Source organism: Notolepis coatsorum (genome assembly GCF_963971535.1).
Source record: "Notolepis coatsorum genome assembly, chromosome: 13".
NCBI lineage: Eukaryota > Metazoa > Chordata > Actinopteri > Aulopiformes > Paralepididae > Notolepis > Notolepis coatsorum.
The window spans coordinates 32,174,552-32,192,276 of record NC_140177.1 but is presented as its reverse complement, the minus strand read 5'-3'; the positions used below and the strand labels follow the sequence as shown (position 1 = coordinate 32,192,276).

Sequence of the window (17,725 nt, the reverse complement as noted above, 5' to 3'; positions counted from 1 at the left end):
CGGCTGTGACCTGGAAGTGGCTCGTCATGTCGGCCAAGCTGAGAGGCTGTAACCTAACCTGTCATCGTTTTCACCTAAACGTTGCTCATCCCTGACCTAAATGTCATAGCCAAGGACAGATCTAGACACTTCTTGTGAATTGTTGGTTGTTACTTGTTGGCCAAAACATAATGGCTTAATAATAATTTTCACCCAAAAAGTTGTCTCTTACCTTTTTAACAGCTCACAGGGAAGGTCCTTCCTGGTGGTGGGATCTAGACACCATGGTCTATACACAAATGCTAAAGACATATTTCTTAATTAAACACTTAACTAAACTAAACTTAACAAAAATTTATTTACAAAAACTTTGTATTGAAAATTAGCATGACCCTATTTTTAAACTTCTCAAATAAGATATACATAGATTTAAATAAATTACATGATGCCATTGTATATTTAAAGGATGTGATTTGGAAATTGAGAGATTATGCCTAATTCGGATGTGAAAGGAATGCTGATTACGTAACAACATGCCCGGGAGTCGTTAGTCTTCGAGACCCCCCCCCCCCACCCCACCCACCCAACCACCTCCAATGTACAGTTCCCCCACCCCACCTCCTCCAATGTACAGTTTCTTCCCCCTCAAATGTATATACTCTCTTTTTTTGTACTCTGGTATGTCATAATAAATGTCTAAATGTAACAGTACTGTCTACCTGTATGTCATGTATGTCATATATGTTATGATTAATTGAAAATGGGGGACCCTGATGTAAACAAGACAAAAGTCTTTCTCTGGTCTGCATCCCCTTAACAATTGTGTGTATTGAGCTGTACTGTATTGTGCATTCTGCAATCTGTTAATACAATTTTCAATCAATCAATCAAACCTCCTATTATTTTAGCACTGACCTGTTAGAGCCTGGATAGGCTATAGCAAGATGGTGGCCAGTTTAGTTAACAAGTGCTTATGTATGTAATTTACGCCTATCCAGATCAGTATCAGATTAGTGAGAACAGAGAATGGAAGGAGAGGGAAAAGACTGGATCTTTCGCCCCTGCCTGCCCAGCTGGTGATAGGTTGTGGTGGATTTAACATGGTGAGGCACCTCCTTGGAGTTCTCTGTCAGCTGTTGGCGGGGGACTGTCACTGCCCAGTGCAGGAGTGTGTGGGTCATCCACCAAAATGGATTCCTCATCTTTGTGAAGACCCTGTCTATAAATACCCTCAGACCTACAGACTGACTGACAGCCAGAGACAGCTGCAGCAGCCAGCCTACCACCAGTGCCGACTAGCCACAGCTCTCTCTCTTCGTAGCACTGTGGATACAGGCAGTCCTGTTCTGTGGTGGGGAGCAAACAGGGCACCCCTCTCACAAGCCTCTCCCTCGCTGGAAACCTAACCAGGCCTAACAAGACAAAATGGCTGCCCTGTCCATAGACCCGGAGAAGCAGCCGCGAATGTACCAACAAAGCCTGCTTCAGGATGGGCTCTGCGACCTCCTGGAGAACGAGAAGTTTGTGGACTGCGTCCTCAAGATCCAGGACAAGGAATTCCCCTGTCACCGGCTGGTGCTAGCTGCTAGCAGCCCCTTCTTCAAGGCTATGTTTCTGTCCGACCTGGAGGAGAGCAAGAAGCGTGAGATCACACTTAAAGACGTGGAGCCGGGTGTCATGGGGATGATTCTACGCTACCTGTACACATCTGACATTAACCTGACGGAGCAGAACGTTCAGGATATTTTTATGGTGGCTAACATGTACCAGATCCCCTCCATTTTCTCCGTATGCGTGTCCTACCTTAAGGAGAAGCTGGTGCTGGGCAACTGCGTGGCTATCTACAGGCTGGGGCTGCTGCTGGACTGCCCCAGGCTCGCCCTAGCCGCCAGGGAGTTCATCTGCGAACGCTACCAAGTCGTCATCAGGGATCAGGACTTCTTCCTGCTCGGCGCGGGAGACCTGGCCGCCATCATCACCTCGGACGCCCTCAATGTGGACCGGGAGGAGGTGGTGTTCGAGTCTCTGATGGAATGGATCGACTACGACAAGAAGGAGCGAATGAAGGAACTTCCGGAGCTGTTGCACTGTGTCCGGTTCCGACTGATACCCAGGAGTTACTTCGCAGAGAAGGTGGAGGGCCACCAGCACATCCAGTCCAGCCCCGGGCTGAAGAAGGAGCTCGATCTCATCAAGGATGCCCACAAAGGACAGCTGCCGAAGCCCAAGAAGCCCAGGGCGGAGGGGGCAGCCGGTGGAGCGGAGGGCGAGGAGGACGAGGAGGAGAACGAGGAGGAGGAGGGTTTGCTTCCGGGTATCCTCAATGACAACCCTCGCTTTGGAATGTTTGAGACGGACCTCATAGTTATGATCAGTGACACGGGAAGCGTGGCGTACGACCCGGTGGGGAACGAGTGTTTTGTGGTCTCGGAATCCACGGAGATTCCCAAGAACCACTGCAGCGTGGTGACCAAGCAGAACCAGGTGTTTGTGGCCGGAGGTCTGCTCTACAACGAGGAGGACAAAGACGAGCCGTTCAGTTCTTATTTCCTACAGGTATCTCATCATGATCCTCATCATCATCACCCCCAGCATAACATACTGCAGGATAAACTGAGACCACCTCCCCCCTCGCAGACATTCAAAGATGGAAGAGAAATAGAAAGAGAGACAGAAAGAGAGAGAGAGAACAAGAGAGTGCGAGAGAGACAACACACACAGAAAGAGAGAGAGAGACCCAAAGAGTGAGAGAACAAGAGAGCGTGAGAGAGACAACACACACAGAAAGAGAGAGAGAGAGACCCAAAGAGTGAGAGAACAAGAGAGTGCGAGAGAGACAACACACAGAAAGAGAGAGAGAGAGAGAAAGAGAGAGAGAGAAAGAGAAACACAGAAAGAGAAAGAGAGATAGATGGAGAGAGATATATATAGAGAGAGAGAACAAGAGAGAGAGATATATAAAGAGAGAGAGACAGAGAACAAGAGAGAGAGAGAGAACAAGAGAGAGAGAGAGAACAAGAGAGAGTGTTTGCAATTCACTTTATCCACAGTACTACATGCACGTTTCATTTAAAATCTAAATATTCGCCTGATTTCAATCCTCTTTTTTATTTTTTTATCCCAGTTTGACCCAGTCAGTTCTGAATGGCTAGGGATGCCCTCGCTACCCAACCCCCGTTGTCTGTTTGGACTGACCGAAGCAGATAACTCCATCTTTGTTGTGGGTGGCAAGCAGCTGAAGGAAGGAGAGCATGTTCTAGATTCAGTCATGATCTACGACAGACAGTAAGTACAGTACAGGCGTCAAACGTGCTATTTGAACTCTTACTCTTCATGATCCATTCGTATTGAATGAGTTCATTTTTGCACACATGGCAAAAGTGAATACTAGGGCTGACTGTCCTCGACTAGAAAGAAATTCTCAGTTGACTAATAGTCTAGGTCTAGGACTTTGTCGACTAATCGATTAGTTGATTTCATCGACAAATCTGTAAAACTTGACTTTCCCACATACAATAACACAGAGGAAACTATTTAAATTAGCTGTAAGTGGTATTCTTTTGTTAAAACAAGTGTTAAATAGCTCTACATTCCGACAGCCATCGCTGATATAGAGTGTTTGGTCCTGATTGGATAAAGTGGGAACACGATACCAGAAAATGTATCTTGTGTTTGCTGCAGAGTGAAGGGACTGGGAGACCCATGTTACTGACCTGACACTCAGTGTATCGTGCGATGGCTGTCAGAATGTAGAGCTATTCTTTGAACCATGTAGACCACTTATCGATGATCGAAGAACAAAAACTCCTATCTGCATTAAAGGAAAGTGGGGGGAAACCGCCCATCTGCACATGGCGAGGTACTAATACCTGGTCGGTATTGTTAACATATAATGTAGTAATATAGTCCAAAAACAGTGTATTGTATTGGGTATCCTTAAAAAATACCATTCTGCAAGAAAGCAACATGAAAACAACACTTCAAAAATGTGAATTTTTCATATAGGAGGTTTTGTTCTTCGGCCATTGTTATTTTAATAAGAAAATTCCACTTGCAGCACCTTTAAATCAGGTGCTTAGACGTGCTTATCGTGCTTATTGAAGACGTGCTTAGCTCATTCAGCATGGAAGAAATGTCTTTGTTGACTAAGACCAAACTGACCAATTCATCGACATCAGCCCTTAGTGTTTTGCAGAGAGTAGTAAATCAACAGCACAGAGGTATTACTCACAATGTCATTATTCTCTCTTATTCGCACAGGTCATTCAAGTGGGGAGAGTCGGACCCGCTGCCCTACGCGGTGTACGGCCACGGGACCATATCGCACAAGGGCCTCGTGTATGTCATAGGCGGGAAGTCAGAGAGCAAGTATGTGGCCCTTGAGATATTCCCCAAGCATTCATTATACATCGCTCTCCGTTTAATCACAACTGTTTACGGCCCGCGTCTGGCGGGGCTGCCTTCTTCATGCGTCAGAGTCCTCGACTGGAACTCTGTCTCCCTATATGTCTCACTATAACGTCTCGCCGTGTCCCCTCTCAGAAAGTGCTTGAGGAGGATGTGCGTATACAATCCCACCAAGTTCGAGTGGAAGGACCTGGCTCCCATGAAGACGGCCCGTTCGCTGTTCGGCGTCACCGTCCACAGCGAGCAGATCTACGTGGCGACGGGGGTCACGGACGCTGGCCTCACGAGCAGCGTGGAGGTCTATGACATCGCTGCCAACAAGTAAGACGTGACTTGTTTTCTTCATGGAACTAGGTCAGGTGTAGCCTACATTGTTCTCAGACATTAAATGATATATGACTCATGGGGCCCTGAATAGTAACGTCGTTTAGAAGAAACAGGTGCTACTATTGTACCTCATCGTAATCAGCTGTCTCTCTCTCTCGCTCTCTCTTGTTCTCTCTCTCTATCTCTCTCTTGTTCTCTCTCTCTTTATATCTCTCTCTCTTTCTATCTCTCTCTTTCTATCTCTCTATTTCTCTCTCTCTTGCTCTCTCTCACACTCTTTCTCTCTCTTCCCATCTCTTTCGCTCTCTCTCTTTCTCCTTCTGTGTCTCTCTTTCTCTCTATCTTCCTCTTTCTGTGTCTCTCTATCTTCCTCTTTCTGTGTCTCTCTTTCTTCTCTCTCTCTCTCTCTCTCTCTCTCTCTCTCTCTCTCTCTCTCTCTCTCTCTCTCTCTCTCTCTCTCTCTCTCTCTCTCTCTCTCTCTCTCTCTCTCTCTCTCTCTCTTCAGATGGTCTGAGTTCACAGAGTTCCCTCAGGAGCGTAGCTCCCTCAGTATGATCTCCATGGGAGGTTTCCTGTACGCCGTGGGGGGCTTTGCCATGATGCCCAGTGAGACGAGTGAGAAGCCCGTCCCCACAGAGATGAACGACATCTGGAGGTGAGTCATGCTGCACTGGGTCATTACGGCCTCTGGGTCATTACGGCCTCTGGGTCATTACGGCCTCTGGGTCATTACGGCCTCTGGGTCATTACGGCCTCTGGGTCATGGCCTCTGGGTCATTACGGCCTCTGGGTCATTACGGCCTCTGGGTCATTATGGCCTCTGGGTCATTACGGCCTCTGGGTCATTACTAGGGGTGGGACGATACATCGATCCAGATCGATATATCGATCTATTATCAATAATCAAATAGGATCGATGCAACGTAAAAAGATCGATTCATATTGCGATACTCTTATTTTGAAAATCCCCTCGTGAGCATATCCGCCTGGCTGCCTGTAACTGTTCCGCAACAGTAAGTGACTTCCGGGGTAGGCCTGATTGGCCCCGACAGGCACGTGACGCGGCAAACTCAGGACGCGCAACGAGGCTGCTGAGAGCTGTCGCGCGGAAATAGGCTGTCTATTGCCATTCTCTAACACAAACTCTAACCTTAACCAGCTCCTTAACAGCGCCTAAACTTAACCGTTCTAACCTTAACCAACTCCGAAACAATGCCTAACCTTAACCTTAACCTTAACCATGCCTAACCTTAACCATAGAAAGAATATTGCCATTCTCTAAGACAAACTCTAACCTTAACCAGCTCCTTAACAGCGCCTAAACTTAACCGTTCTAACCTTAACCAACTCCGAAACAATGCCTAACCTTAACCTTAACCTTAACCATGCCTAACCTTAACCGGCGAAAGAATACACGTTAAAAAAAAAATCACGTTAAAAAAAAAGATTTGATGGGATTCGAACTCACCAACAACAGACCGCAGGATCGCAGGACCGCTGCTCTGCCAGGTGAGCTGAAGCGCCGAATGAAAGTCATGGCGTATTTGGACGGTTACGTAATTCCGCAAGCTCTGCCGCTCGGCTCCGCGGAGCGTGCCGCGCGGCAGAGAAAGTTGCGCGTCACGTGCCTGTCGGGGCCAATCAGGCCTACCCCGGAAGTAACTTACTGTTGCGGATAAGCTATAAGCCGCCCGGCTGGCTGCAACAACAGTAGCGCAGCGTGTGTTAACGTTAGATAGTATTGCTTCAGAGTCCGCCTATTTTGCCCGAAATAAGTGCCTGTTGTTTTTTCCCCCACAAGGGGTTAAATGCATCTAACATGCTTTCCATCCTCGCCATTCCTTTATGCCCACATCGCGTTAAATACTGAAATTAACGTTGCGTTAGCGTGAGCTAACTAAGCTAAGCAGCTAACCGTGAGAGGAGAGGAGAGAGGACTTGGGAAGGAGCAGGGGTGGGGGCAGTCTACCTTTCTGTGGGGGACTGGGCGAGGGGCATTCTGTGTGTGTGTGTGTGTGTGTGTGTGTGTGTGTGTGTGTGTGTTACTGAGGATGGACAGATAATGTTGATATTTAAACATGAATACATAATATATGTATTCATGATCATCATGCAACATAAAACAATTGTAGGAAGTTTGGGAGAGGAAGTTTTTCAAGTTTCAAGTTTCTTTAATAGTTGTCATACAGAAGTACAGAATACTTTTATACAAAATGCTTCTTACTGTTACGCTCCAGAGACTGTGCAAGACAAGATAAGTATGAAATAAAATAACATAGTATAGCATGTAAATTAGAAGTAAAAAAAAATGAGGTCACAGTGTTCAGTATAGACATATGTACAATGTTCGATGCAGAATAGACGTAACTGAGTTACCATATAATTAAGCATTACATCACGCGCAGGAGTGGTTTGTGACCAATAAACCATGCCTAGGGGTGGTCGTTAGACCCCCCTAGGCATGGTTTATTGGTCACAAATCACGACTACAAGTGGTGTAAAGCTTTTATACAACTGCCAGATTCATCCAACCTTATTTCTATACAATAAACACACATTAATCGAAGATTTATTGAAAAAACCATCCGCCAGAAAAAGTAGTTCCCACAACTACAAAAAAGACAAGTTGCCTCCATGTGGAAGCAGCTTGAAGTGCATCCAACCAAACTAACACATCCAACTGTGTATTATTGGAATGATTGAGAGAAGTTGCCTCATGTGGAAGCAGCTTGAAGTGCATCCAACCAACTAACACATCCAACTGTGTATTATTGGAATGATTGATTGAAAATGTTATTACCAGATGCAGAATGGGTACAATACAGTACGGCTCAATACACACAATTGTTAAGGGAATGCAGACCTACTTTCCATAGAACTTCATTCTTAGATGCTTCTATATAAAGTAGGTAAAACAAATTAAAACGTTTTCTTTGCCCTATAGGAAAAAACGTTTTCTTCGCCCTATTTTTTTATTTATTTCTTTTAGCCTAAACTTAACCAGTTGAAAACCAGGGGTACAGTAATAAAATTAGCAATCAACCAATCAATCAATTCAATAGACCATGCTCACTTAAAACAGCGCTGCTTCTCTCTCAGTCTGACTCCCCCGCTGTTGCAGACAGGAGTGTGTGTGTGTGTGTGTGCGTGTGTGTGTGTGTGTGTGTGTGTCACAGTGTGTGTGTGTGTGTGCGTGCGTGTGTGTGTGTATGTGTGTGTGTGTGTGTGTGTGTGTATGTGTGTGTGTGTATTTGTGGGTACGCCAGCGTCGGACAGTGTGAGAGAGAACGCTGCAGTCAGTAGAAAGTAGGAAGGAAGAAATTTAAATCAATCAATTAATCAATCAATCAATCCGCGATTTTTCTTTTGTTCTAGATTGACTCAAGACCCATCAATTACATCATCCAACATTGTTTAAAGGACTAACACATTCCCCTTGACAGAATCGCTTCATATTTAGTCGTTATGGTGCTTTCAACATAACCATTTGTTGTCCGCGATCTTGTTTTCTCCCGGAGTGAGCCGGGGAGTGATATGTGATTCGGTTGTGGGCGGGTCCTGAGCCCAGGACCGTGGATTGTTGCCAATAAAGACGTGTAAATGGCCAATCAGAATCGAGAAATTTGCATGCCGTTGTATAATATACAATACTATGCAGTGTACTAATATACAATACTATATAGTGCAAGGCAGAAATGGGATGGGGTGCAATTTAGGTACAATTTACAGTAGGTGTACGAGTTGTAGTGCAAATCCTTTATCAATAAATATAAAGTGTGTTTGTGTGATCTAAAGTGTGGAGAGTGGGTGCTGCAGTGTGTTGTTTGTTTAAGTGAGTGTGTGCGTGTGGGTGTGTGTGCTGTGTGCATTTGATGGTTGTTGCATAGTGTTTATTGTTCGTTTAGCAGCCTGATGGCCTGTGGATAGAAGCTTCTTCTGAGTCTTTCTGTGCTCGCCTTAAGACTCCGGTATCGCTTGCCTGACCGCAGCAGTTCAAAGAGGCAGTTGTTCGGGTGGCTCGAGTCCTTAATAATTCTCTTAGCCTTCCCCCTGCACCGCTTGTTGTAAATGTTCTGGAGGGTGGGAAGCCCCCCTCCAATTGTGCGTTCGGCTGAACGTGTCACTCTTTGTTTTGATTGATTGATTGAAAAGTTTATTAACAGATTGCAGAATGGGTACAGTACAGTACAGCTCAATACATACAATTGTTAAGGGGATGCAGACCAGAGAAAGACTTTCGTCCAGGGTCCCCCATTTTCAATTCATCATAACATATATGACATACATGACATACAGATAGACAGTACTGCTACATCTATACATTTATGACATATCAGATTTGCAAATACAGTACTGTTTGTGATACAAAAGTGTCCAGAAAAGGAGTGGATATACATTTGGCGTAGAAACTGTACATTGGAGGAGGTTGGATGGGTGGGGTGGGGTTGGGTGGGTTGGGTGAGGGCTGTACATTGGAGGTGGGGGGGGGGGGGGGTTGGGTAGGGGACACACACACATTTTACACTGTACATTGGAATACTGACAAAGCCTTACTTGGTCATTTACTGTACAACTAGGTTAGGACATTTGTAGGGGCCAGTTTCGAATTGCAGTCTCACGTAGGTGTTTTTTGAGAGTGTTTTTGAAAGTGGGTAGTGATTCACATTCCTTTACAGCTTTAGGTAGGGCGTTCCACATTGATGTGGCATAATTGCGAAACGTGTTTAGTCCCTTGTTTGAGCCGAATCTGGGTTTTACATGATTTGTGGAGCTCCCTCTGGTGTTGTGATCATGGTATTCACTGACCTTTGGGAAGTATTTTGACATGTACATGGGTACCTTGGTCACGTAGTGTATCTTGTAGACCAGGCCCATTGCAAGTTGCTGTACTCTGTCGTCTACTCTAAGCCATCCTAGGTTGTCAAAGTGGGCAGGGGTGAGTTCAAGTTCAAGTTTCAAGTTTCTTTAATAGTTGTCATACAGAAGTACAGAATACTTTCATACAAAATGCTTCTTACTGTTACGCTCCAGAGACTGTGCTAGACAAGATAGTATCAAATAACATAGTATAGCATGTAATTTAGAAGAAGAAAATGAGGTCACAGTGTTCGGTATAGACATATGTACAATGTTCTGAGTTACCATATAATATACAATACTATGCAGTGTACTAATGTACAGTACTATATAGTGCAAAGCAGAAATGGGATGAGGTACAATTTAGGTACAATTTACAGTAAGGTGTACGAGTTGTAGTGCAATCCTTCATCAATAAATATAAAGTGTGGGGAGTGGGTGCTACAGTGTGTTTGTTTAAAGTGGGTGTGTGCTATAAAGTGTGTGGAGTGGGTGCTACAGTGTGTTTGTTTAAAGTGAGTGTGTGCGTGTGGATGTGTGTGCTATGTGCGTTTGGTGGTTGTTGTTGTGTAGTGTTCATTGTTCGTTTAGCAGCCTGATGGCCTGGGGATAGAAGCTTCTTCTGAGTCTTTCTGTGCTCGCCTTGAGACTCCGGTATCGCTTGCCTGACCGCAGCAGTTCAAAGAGGCAGTTGTTCGGGTGACTGGAGTCTTTAATGATTCTCTTAGCCTTGCCCTTGCAACGCTTGTTGTAAATGTTCTGGAGGGTGGGGAGCCCCCCTCCAATTGTGCGTTCGGCTGAACGTGTCACTCTTTGTAGTCTGCTTCGGTCTTGTGCAGTGCTATTCCCAAACCAGGAGGTGATGTTGCCAGTCAAGATGCTCTCTATTGTACATAAGTAGAAGTTCTTAAGGATCTTCTGACTGACTTGGAACTTCCTTAGGCGCCTGAGGAAGTAGAGGCGTTGTCGTGCCTTCTTCACAACACTGTCAATGTGTGTGGTCCATGTCAAGTCCTCGGATATGTAGGCTCTGAGGTACTTAAAGCTGTTGACTCTCTCAACCGGTGCCCCGTCGATGCTGAGGGGGCTGTAGTCCTTGACCCCCGACCTCCTGAAGTCCACAATCATCTCCTTTGTTTTGCTGACGTTCAGGGAGAGGCTGTTTTCCTGGCACCATCCCGCCAAGACCTTGACCTCTTCCAGGTAGGCCCTCTCGTCGTTGGCAGAGATCAGGCCCACCACCACTGTGTCGTCAGCAAATTTGATGATTGTATTGCTACTCCGCTGAGCCACACAGTCGTGTGTGTACAGGGAGTAGAGGAGGGGACTCAGAACACAGCCCTGGGGGGCCCCTATGTTGAGGTGAGGTGGGTTCTAGGAGTCAGGTCAAGTAGTAGTCTGACTAGCTTGTTTTGAGATGTTTGTAATTTGTTTTTTAGTGCCTTTGAGGTGCTTTGGTACCATGAGGTGCAAGCATAGTCGTAGTACCCTTGAATGAGTGCTCCTGCTAGAGTCTTCAGGGTATTCTTGTTTACCAGAGAGGAGATCCGGTACAAGAATCGCGTTCGTTGGTTGACTTTTTTTATTACATTGGATGCCATTTTGTCACAGGAAAGATTAGCCTCTAGTCTGCTACGGTCTTGTGCAGTGCTATTCCCAAACCAGGAGGTGATGTTGCCAGTCAGGATGCTCTCTATTGTACATGAGTAGAAGTTCCTAAGGATCTTCTGACTGACTTGGAACTTCCTTAGGCGCCTGAGGAAGTAGAGGCGTTGTCGTGCCTTCTTCACAACACTGTCAATGTGTGTGGTCCATGTCAAGTCCTCGGATATGTGGGCTCCGAGGTACTTGAAACTGTTCACTCTCTCAACCGGTGCCCCGTCGATGCTGAGGGGGGTGTAGTCCTTGACCCCCGACCTCCTGAAGTCCACAATCATCTCTTTTGTTTTGCTGACGTTCAGGGAGAGGCAGTTCTCCTGACACCACTGTGCCAGATTCTCTACCTCTTCCAGGTAGGCCCTCTCGTCGTTGGCAGAGATCAGGCCCACCACTACTGTGTCATCAGCAAATTTGATGATTGTGTTGTTGTTCCGCTGTGCCACGCAGTCATGTGTGTACAGGGAGTAGAGGAGGGGGCTCAGAACACAGCCCTGGGGGGCCCCTATGTTGAGCGTGATGGATGAGGAGGTGCAGTTGCCTGCTCTTACCACCTGGGGTCTGCCCGTCAGGAAGTCCAAGACCCACTGGCAGAGGTCATAGTTCAAGCCCAGGTCCCTGAGCTTGGCTATGAGTTTGGAGGGGACTATGATATTGAATGCTGAGCTGTAGTCGATGAACAGCATTCTCACATAGTTCCCCTGCCTCTTGTCCAGGTGTGATGCTGCTGTGTGCAGCACATGGGCTATGGCGTCCTCCGTGGACCTGTTGGGGCGATATGCAAATTGAAGGGGTTTTAGCTTGCGTGTTGTGAGTTCCAAAACATTTTACTTAAAGTTTAAAGCTCAATATATAAAAAGTGAACAGGAGGTCTATTTGTATTAAAAACAATAGATTGTTTTTCATTTAAATGTCTGGAAGAGCTCAAAAATAAAAACATCAATTGATATTTCCGTAGCCTTTTTTTTGTTGATCTAAATGTGACTGATTGTGTTAAATGGGCACATAATATCGCCTCATATCGATCGCAGGCACCTGAATCTAATCGTATCGTATCGTGGCAGACTTTGTGATATCGGCAAATATCGTATAGTTGTCCAAAGAATCAATATCGTATCGTATCGTGATGAAACTGGTGATTCCCACCCCTAGTCATTACGGCCTCTGGGTCATTACGGCCTCTGGGTCATTACGGCCTCTGGGTCATTACGGCCTCTGGGTCATTACGGCCTCTGGGTCATTACGGCCTCTGGGTCATTACAGCCTCTGGGTCATTACAGCCTCTGGGTCATTACGGCCTCTGGGTCATTACGGCCTCTGGGTCATTACGGCCTCTGGGTCATTACGGCCTCTGGGTCATTACGGCCTCTGGGTCATTACGGCCTCTGGGTCATTACGGCCTCTGGGTCATTACGGCCTATGGGTGATTACGGCCTCTGGGTCATTACAGCCTCTGGGTCATTACGGCCTCTGGGTCATTACGGCCTCTGGGTCATTACAGCCTCTGGGTCATTACGACCTCTGGGTCATTACGGCCTCTGGGTCATTACGGCCTCTGGGTCATTACGGCCTCTGGGTCATTACGGCCTCTGGGTCATTACGGCCTCTGGGTCATTACGGCCTCTGGGTCATTACGGCCTCTGGGTCATTACGGCCTATAGGTCATTACGGCCTATAGGTGGCCACAGTATCATCAGCATGGCTGAGGTTCCGAAGAAATTACAACTGTCCTCTTTAACCTCCGTTCCTTTACATGTTTCAATTTTTTTCGGTTGGGTAGCGCTTCATATTACGGTACACAAATTACAGGATAACGAATTAGCCTACTGTAACATAGAAATAACCTGGTAAGATCTGGTAATGAGATCTGGTAATCTCAAAAGAAATGCCCCTTCCAGAACTCACCATTGCACTTTATAATCCTCTATAAACTGGCCATCCTTACACACCTGTCGGGAAATACACTGGTTTATGTTAAATCTATAAAACTCTCTTTGGTCTGTCACCCCCTACCTCTGTAGTTTGTTGAAATGTGCACCTGTTGTCTACAGGGGTGTAGCTCCAGATTCTGGGCCCCATGAAAGAATGTCACTCTTTGTAGTCTGCTTCGGTCTTGTGCAGTGCTATTCCCAAACCAGGAGGTGATGTTGCCAGTCAAGATGCTCTCTATTGTACATGAGTAGAAGTTCTTAAGGATCTTCTGACTGACTTGGAACTTCCTTAGGCGCCTGAGGAAGTAGAGGCGTTGTCGTGCCTTCTTCACAACACTGTCAATGTGTGTGGTCCATGTCAAGAATGAAAAGCGGAATTTTTTTTGGCAATTTTTTTTATTTATGAAAACGCATAATATTGTTTTTACCTATACATTCGGATCAGCAGTTCAGCACCTGCACTGTTGGTGGGTGAGCCTAGTAAAGGATGTCGCATTGCGTTCATCTTCAATGAATGGACCAATGCAATAGTCTACCAATGCCCCCCCTCTCTCTATATATATCTCTCACACACACACACACACACACACACACACACACACACACACACACACACACACACACACACACACACACACACACACACACACACACACACACACACACACACACACACACACACACACACACACACACACACACACACACACACACACACACACACACACACACACACACACACTTCAGAAACAAACATAGTATCAATGAGAGCATCAATAATACACCAGAGTGATGTCTAGTTAAAAAGAAAAAAAAAAAAAAATGTGGGGCCCCCCTCAGTGCTGGGCCCTTGGAATCATCCTAAGCTATGGCTGCTTTTTTATATAAGCTACCCCCCCCCAGCTACGCCCCTGGTTGTCTACAACACCCGTTCTACAAATCTCATCCTGCTGAAAATCCCCAAAACACAATCAGTAATTGGTCAATCATGATTTCAGTCAGACTGGAACAATTTACAAAAAGTTTTAAACTGGACAATTTAATTCAGATCAGCTTTCAAGGATACTATCATGGTCATTTCTACTGACACTTGCAACTGCTCCTAAACTAGCACCCGTGTCTGCCTGCCGGCTGGGGCTGGTTTGTTTCGCTCTGTTTGTCTTACAATCTTGTTCTGCCCCTATCCCTCAAAAAGCTGTGCCTTTTGCCAGGTCACCATTGTAATTAAGAATTTGTTCGTAATGGTTGGTTAAATAAAGGTTAATGAGATCTGGTAATGAGATCTGGTAATGACAAGTCATTATTTGTGATAATGGATGAGTACTTTCTTGCTTACTTTTAGCAATAATAGTTATGTTATTATGTAATTATGTTATTTCTACGTTATTACATATAATTTATATACCATAATGTATAAGTGCTACTGAAAATGCCCGCCCTAAAACTTAATTCAAGTGTTATTCCTATAATTTTGGACAGTGTGTGGTCAGTATGTGTGAAAAAGAACAGCAGAGACTTTGACAATTAACACTTTCTATCGACAAATTAGAGACCATAATTCAAATATGTTATTTCCGTGGCCTTGAAAAGTTCAATAATCTGTGAACATGAGCTACTCTCTCAACAACCACTCTCTCCTAAAGTCAGAAGCCACAGAAGTAATAACCAAACTTGATGTGATGTTATCAGGTATAAAATCTGGAACTGCTCCATTGACAGAGGGAACCTGACCTTGTGGACCCACAGAATGTTGGGTTGAGTTTTTATCCCCAAATATTTTTGTTTTATTTTATAGCAGTGTTCTTCATTCTGAAACAGAACCATATATCCATATATTCACAACATTCCTCTTGGTGCTCTTTTTTCCACATCTTTCCCAATTAATTGTATATGGAACAGTTCCAGACTTAAAGGGAAACTATGCCCAATTTAAGAATTGTTGTTATTCCTCTGGTCTAAGACAGTACAAAAATATTAGTGAAAATGAGCAACTCTCTCCAAAATCCAAAAACTAGAGCACTAAAACATGTGATGTCATCAAGTATAAACATCTGAAGTTCATATGTGCATTTTTCCTGTTCCAGAACTGAGACCGCTAATATAGAATAAAGCTTGTTTGGATATAAATAACAAAACAAACGTTCTGTGGGTCCACACAATCTGTCTCCCATTCATTGTCAGTGGAGCAGCTCCAGACTTTATACTTGATGACATCGCAAGTTTGATTCTTACTTCTCTGGTTTCTGGCTTTGGGAGAGAGAGTAGCTCATGTTCACAAATATTGATTGAACTATCTGTCATGGAAATAATCTATTTGAGTGGTGTTCCCCTTTAAGACCTGATGACATCACAAATTAGACTTTTACACATTGTTTTTCTGAATTTGGGAGAGAGTTTTTAATTTGTCACTGTCTTACCGTATGTTCAGATACACACTTGAACGTCAATCTCATGCGTCGGTTTGAACTGGCGTGAAGACATGCTAGTGTGTTTGGTCTCAACAGTGGCATTGGTGGCATTTACAAAATCGGGACCATTTCTAAATTTGACGTTCACACTGTCTACAGGCGCTTTCACCTTGACAACATAAACATTCCAAAAGGACCCAAGTTTATTCTCTGTTGCAATGTTTGCTGACGCAATAACTGACAGGAAATACACTTGGGTCCAATCGGTTCCCTAGCAACACAATTCCAGTGAAAGCGTCTATAGTAAAGCTGTATCTTTCTATGACTTTGTGTGCATTCACAACGCCTCTAAAAGTCACTTTGTGTTGTATTTGAACTGGACTTAGACCATAGGATTAACATGAGTAAATTCTGAAATAAGATAAGATAAGATAAGATAAGATAAAATAAGATAAGATAAGATGAATGAATGAATGAATACAGAGCTTCACAGTCCTATAGTCCAGTATCTATACACTATAGATACAGTATCGAATATAAATACAAATACAATATAAAGTACAAAATCAAATGTACAAAATGCAAGATAGTCCAGTGAGTGCACATGGATATGATTCTCTAGTTCTCATGTCCCGAGTTCTGACAAAGATAGTTCTCCTGGCAGCGTCCGAGCCCTTTGTTGTATAGCCTGATAGCTGCCGGTATAAAGGACCGGCCCAGGCGGTTTGTGGTGTGTCGGGGGGATGGGTCTTTGGCTGAACATGCTCTTCATTCTGGCTAGCTCCTCATGGAGGGGGTGGGAGGGGTTCTCCAGGATGGCTTCTAGCTTTTTCCTCATCTTCCTCCTCTCAGCCACCACCTCTAGATTATCCAGCTCACCACCCATTACGGAGCTAGCCTTCTTCACCAGCTTGTTCAGCTTGCTGGAGTCCCTCGAGCTGATGTTGCCCCCCCCCCCCCCCCCCCAGCACAGCACACCACAGCAAAAAAAGAGGACGCTGGCTACAACGACTGGTAGAAAGATAGCAGCAGTCGGTTGCACACTTCAAATGACCTGAGTCTCCTCAAGAAGAACAGCCTGCTCTGTCCCTTCCTGTAAAGGGCCTCAGTGTTGTCCGACCAGTCCAGTCTTTTGTTCAGGTGAATTCCACGGAACTTGTAGGACTCCACCATCTCTCCCTCCTCCCGTCCGAGGATTATGGGAGAAGGGGGACCCTTCCTGCCTCTCCGGTAGTCCACCACCAGCTAAATCGAGTGGTGTTCCCCTTTAATGCCAAGTTTCTGTCACAGAGGCATCTATGGGGTTCTGTAACAACATGGCTTCCTGGTATGACATGGCACCGTGCACCTCTAACACAGTGATGCACTCTTCCCCCCCCCACACAGATACGACGAGCCAGAGACGTCTTGGAATGGAATTCTGCGAGAGATTAGCTATGCAGAGGGAGCGACGATTCTAGCCGTGTGTCTCAACACTCTACGTCTCACCAAGATGTAATTGTGCCATGAAGTTAAAGCTGCACTGTGTATTTTTTTGGAGGGAAATTAGTCTTTGAACAATAATTTTAAAGATTCCTGCAATAAATCAAAACTAAATCTTTTTTAAGGCAGTGTGAGGTTCTAGGTATATTTCTAGCTTCAACCATGTGTTCCAGGGACCCAATCTTCTTCTGAGTTTATTTATTCAGCTTTGAAAATATACAATAGCTTTTTTTTATATTCTATTTTCACGTTTCTGAAGTTCAACTTTCCCTAAAACTACACAGTGCAGCTTTAGCGTTAATGAAGAAGCATTAAAATATGACTTAAAATATGAATATATGTCTAAGTGTAGACTACTGTTGATTCTATTTTCATAGGGCCAAACCAGCTACGTCAAAGATCCATTCGATTGGTTTATTTGAATTCAGAAATTATTGTTGTGTCCTATTTCTTGCAGTAGGGGGAGACAAACACAGGAACTCCCTCTATAAGTCTATGGTGACTCCTCCAGTAGGGAAACATGTTGTTAATAAAATACACAAAACTTGTATTAAAACCGGAAATGTTTATTTGAGTACTATGTATACATCATTTTTGTTTTTGTTACATTATTTCTCATTTTGTTTCTCATTTGTCTAATTGTTTTTCTTCATTACTTGGTTGCTTTATATGAGGCAG

General features: G+C 44.7%; 1 protein-coding gene across 1 annotated transcript; it reads left to right on the top strand.

Moving 5' to 3' along the window:
* Positions 1-1,404: 1,404 nt before the first annotated feature.
* On the top strand, positions 1,405-17,202 carry LOC311238778 (kelch-like protein 40a; the record flags this gene model as incomplete). Its single annotated transcript, XM_084326966.1, has 6 exons — positions 1,405-2,535; positions 3,104-3,264; positions 4,240-4,347; positions 4,522-4,707; positions 5,219-5,368; positions 16,952-17,202. 6 exons carry the CDS (start codon positions 1,405-1,407, stop codon positions 17,061-17,063), a joined length of 1,848 nt encoding a protein of 615 aa, XP_084183092.1. The 3' UTR covers positions 17,064-17,202.
* Positions 17,203-17,725: the final 523 nt, after the last annotated feature.